The sequence below is a fragment of the Nestor notabilis genome, unplaced genomic scaffold (genome assembly GCF_000696875.1).
Source record: "Nestor notabilis isolate BGI_N333 unplaced genomic scaffold, ASM69687v1 scaffold14470, whole genome shotgun sequence".
Classification (NCBI taxonomy): Eukaryota; Metazoa; Chordata; class Aves; order Psittaciformes; family Psittacidae; genus Nestor; species Nestor notabilis.
Genome location: NW_009911719.1, coordinates 10036 through 13706, shown reverse-complemented (window position 1 = coordinate 13706; position 3671 = coordinate 10036). Strand labels below are relative to the sequence as shown.

General features: G+C 43.9%; 1 protein-coding gene across 1 annotated transcript in view; it reads left to right on the top strand.

Annotated features, from left to right (window-relative positions):
* ABCA1 (ATP-binding cassette, sub-family A (ABC1), member 1) overlaps positions 1–3376 on the top strand; it is a 75610-nt gene extending 72234 nt beyond the window's left edge. The window contains exons 46-50 of the mRNA XM_010016127.1: positions 1002–1136; positions 1881–1984; positions 2112–2204; positions 2376–2619; positions 2820–3376. Coding sequence (XP_010014429.1) covers positions 1002–1136; positions 1881–1984; positions 2112–2204; positions 2376–2619; positions 2820–2960 — 717 coding nt within the window. The 3' untranslated portion in view covers positions 2961–3376. The remainder of the gene's footprint in view (positions 1–1001; positions 1137–1880; positions 1985–2111; positions 2205–2375; positions 2620–2819) is intronic.
* The last annotated feature ends 295 nt before the right edge of the window (positions 3377–3671 follow it).

The window sequence follows — 3671 nt, the reverse complement described above, 5'->3', positions numbered from 1 at the left end:
TGCTGAAACTCTGAGATCAAGCATAACAACTCCAAGAGCCAATAAATCAGCATTGTGACAAGTGACTATTAATCCAAAACAATAAATGCTTATCACAAATACGATTAAACACACTCTGGTCAGATCTGTTGTTATCTCAACCCTTCGTGCCCCACTTTGGGCATGACAAAGGACTGTCCTGGTTTAAGCCCAGTCAGTAACTCAGAACCACGCAGCCGCTCTCTCACTCCACTCTTTTCCTTCCTCCCCCCGCTTCTGGAGGGATGGGGAGGAGAATCAAAAGAACGTAACTCCCACGAGTTGAGATAACAGCACTCCAGTAACTAAGGTATAATACAAACCACTACTGCTACCAATAGTAATGATAAGAGGAATAACAAGGGAAAAGGACACAACCGCTCACCACCCGCCGACCGATACCCAGCCCGACCCGAGCAGCGATCTGGGCCTTCTGGGTGACTCCCCCCAGTTTATCTACTGGGCATGACATGCTGTGCTATGGAATACCCCTTTGGCCAGTTTGGGTCAGGGGTCCTGTCTCTGCTCCTTGACTGGGGTAAGCACTGCTCAGCAACAACTAAAAGCATCGGTGTTACCAGCACTGTTGTCAGGCTAAAGTCAAAACCACAGCACTGCACCAGCTACTGAGAAAGAGAAAAATGACTGCTGTAGCTGAACCCAGGACACTAGCTAAAGCCAGTGCTACTGTGAGCACTACACTGCTGGTTATTGTGGCTGACTGATGTAAAAATCATGCTCTCTGGCCAGGTAATGGCAGCCATTTGATTTTCTGGCCTCCCAGGGGCAGGATTGCATATATCCTAATCTAAAGGTGAACAGGTTGTTTCAAAACCCGTATCCGTGGCACGTGAGATCCTGAGATCAGTGGCCCTTCTACAAACAAAAAATGTTTTTAATGCTAAAGCTCATAAGGAAAATCTGGCTGTGCAGACCGATGTCGCTGTGCTTGACTCAAGATGGTGGTGTGCTCTCTCCTGTAGGTTGGCGAGTGGGCAATTCGGAAACTGGGTCTTGTGAAATATGGAGAAAAATATGCCGGGAATTACAGTGGAGGGAACAGGCGCAAGCTCTCCACAGCCATTGCCCTCATTGGAGGGCCACCTGTGGTGTTCCTGGTGAGTCTGCAACCTTTGCTCATTCACATTTTCCTTAGAAAACAGAAAAATCGGGCTCAAATGAAGACTAGATTTTCACAGCCAACTAACATTTAAATACATCAGTCACTTAAACAGGAGCAAAGAGCACATGGAAATAAAGATATCTTAAGTAAAGATTCCTTATTTAAGTGTACGTGCAGGCTATAATGTGACTCTAGGCTTCTATTTCTGAAAAATCACGGGGTAAGTGGGGTCTCAAACATGATGCCAAACTGCCAGCTGTGTAGCATCTTTACCACTTTAGTACAGCTGCAAAGATTTCTATACCTACCAAAAAATAACAGCCTTCCTGGCTGGACTCAAGCAAATCTTAGTGTGCAGGAGAATCAGTCCTATGTTTTTAATAATTCAATGTAAATTGGAAATAAATATTTTGGGATTCTATAGATTAAAATTGGGGACAAATCGTAGGATTATTAAAATTCATAGTGCAGGAAAAAGTAGTCTAGTGCTCTATTTAAACAAATAAATTGACTTTAACTTGTTTTAGAACAGCATATTTCGACACGTTATACTTCCCAGTTTTGAAAAAGACGTTTGCTAATTTAAAATCTGGAGCATAATTTATTTTCTCATTTCAGAAAATTAAGTCAAACCTGCTTATTTTCAACGTTTCCAGTATGCATAAACAGAATGGACAGTTATTTCAGGGAGATTGTTGGAATGTAACAGCATAACCTGGATTTTGTATATATTTTGCAGGATGAGCCAACAACAGGGATGGATCCCAAAGCACGACGTTTCCTGTGGAACTGTGCTCTGAGTGTAATCAAAGAGGGAAGATCAGTGGTGCTCACATCTCACAGGCAAGTAGCAGCCCAGTTGTATCATACCCTGGCTTTTGCATTTACCAGGGCTGGATGCTAAACTCTGTTTGGCTGCTCTGCCCTTCACTGCAGCTTGCAGTGCTAATGAAGTTGCTTCTGCCTACAGCATGGAAGAATGTGAAGCCCTGTGCACCCGCATGGCGATAATGGTCAATGGGCGATTCAGGTGTCTGGGCAGTGTCCAGCATCTAAAGAACAGGTAGCTAATTTCATTTTATGCCACAGAGTTCTCTGCATTTTTTGGGAGATGAAGTCAGACTTAATTCCTCTGTCTTAACTGCTATTCTGGCCATGGGAAATGCTGCTGGATCTTAAACTGCACTTCTATTTCAAAGTCACCTATCTTCTGTGCTGGCACTCTTGTTTACAGGTTTGGAGATGGTTACACAATAGTGGTGAGAATTGCAGGGGCAAACCCAGACCTGAAGCCAGTTGAGGAGTTCTTTGGGCATGCCTTCCCTGGAAGTGTCCTGAAGGAAAAGCATCGGAACATGCTGCAGTACCAGCTTCCCTCTTCACCATCGTCCCTGGCCAGAATATTCAGTATTCTCTCCCAGAACAAGAAGAGACTCCACATAGAAGATTACTCCGTTTCTCAGACCACACTTGACCAAGTAAGTTTTTAGTAGCCTGTCTGCCAAAAGCTTCTTCATGCAGAGGTAGGAACAAATCCACCAGTTTACTGGACCTATCTTTTAAGGGCATTTCAGCGGAGTACTGAATCCTGGGACTATTTCAGGAAGCCCAGTGCATAAAATGCCTTGAATTAATGAAAAGTCAGGGTGATGTGTCACACGGCCTTTTTTTCTTGCAGGTATTTGTAAATTTTGCTAAGGACCAAAGTGACGATGACCACACTAAGGATCTGTCACTGCACAAAAACCAGACTGTGTTAGACATTGCAATCCTTAATTCCTTCCTTCAAGATGAGAAGGTAAAAGAAAGTTGTGTGTGAGCCACTTTCAGCAAAGAAATGATGAGCAGAATGCAAACTTCTTTTCCCTGGGATAGGATACTCCCAAAGAAGCTAGAGGAAGAGAAACTGGACACTCTACTGATAACCATTCAATGCAATGCAATTCAATGCAACAGAAACAAAATTCCTTTACGGGGCAGTGCCTCATGGAGTCGTCTTGTACTGTTCTGAAGTGAAAGACTTGAACTTAGCTCATTACAGTATAACTCTGAAGCTGTGGTAAAGCACCCACCAGATGCTGTGGGATTTCAGCTATACTGTGTCTTGTCCTGTACAGTATGCTTTTACTAGCATTGCAGAAATAGTTCACTGTGGAATCGTGGCCAGTGGTTATTTATAGGTATTTTAGACATGCATGTTTTAGTCTTTAAAACATCCGTGTTGTGAGTGGGAATTTCGTGGTGTTACATCCATTGCTGGCAATGAATGCACCAAGACAGTGGCAAGAAAAGTCACCACCAGTGTTGTACCCTTCGGTTGTGAAAACTTACCTGACCAGCTGCTTTTTCTAGAGTGGTGTAGGTAAGTTGATGGCCAGTCTGGGGCCACAAAGCAGTACTGTGCCGATGGGATGGCAAGAGACAGGCCATCATGTCTGTACCTCTCCATCAGTAAGTACTGATACGCAGAACCATGAACCCTGCAAATGCACAGGATTGACCCACCAGCATCATAACCAATAACCTACTC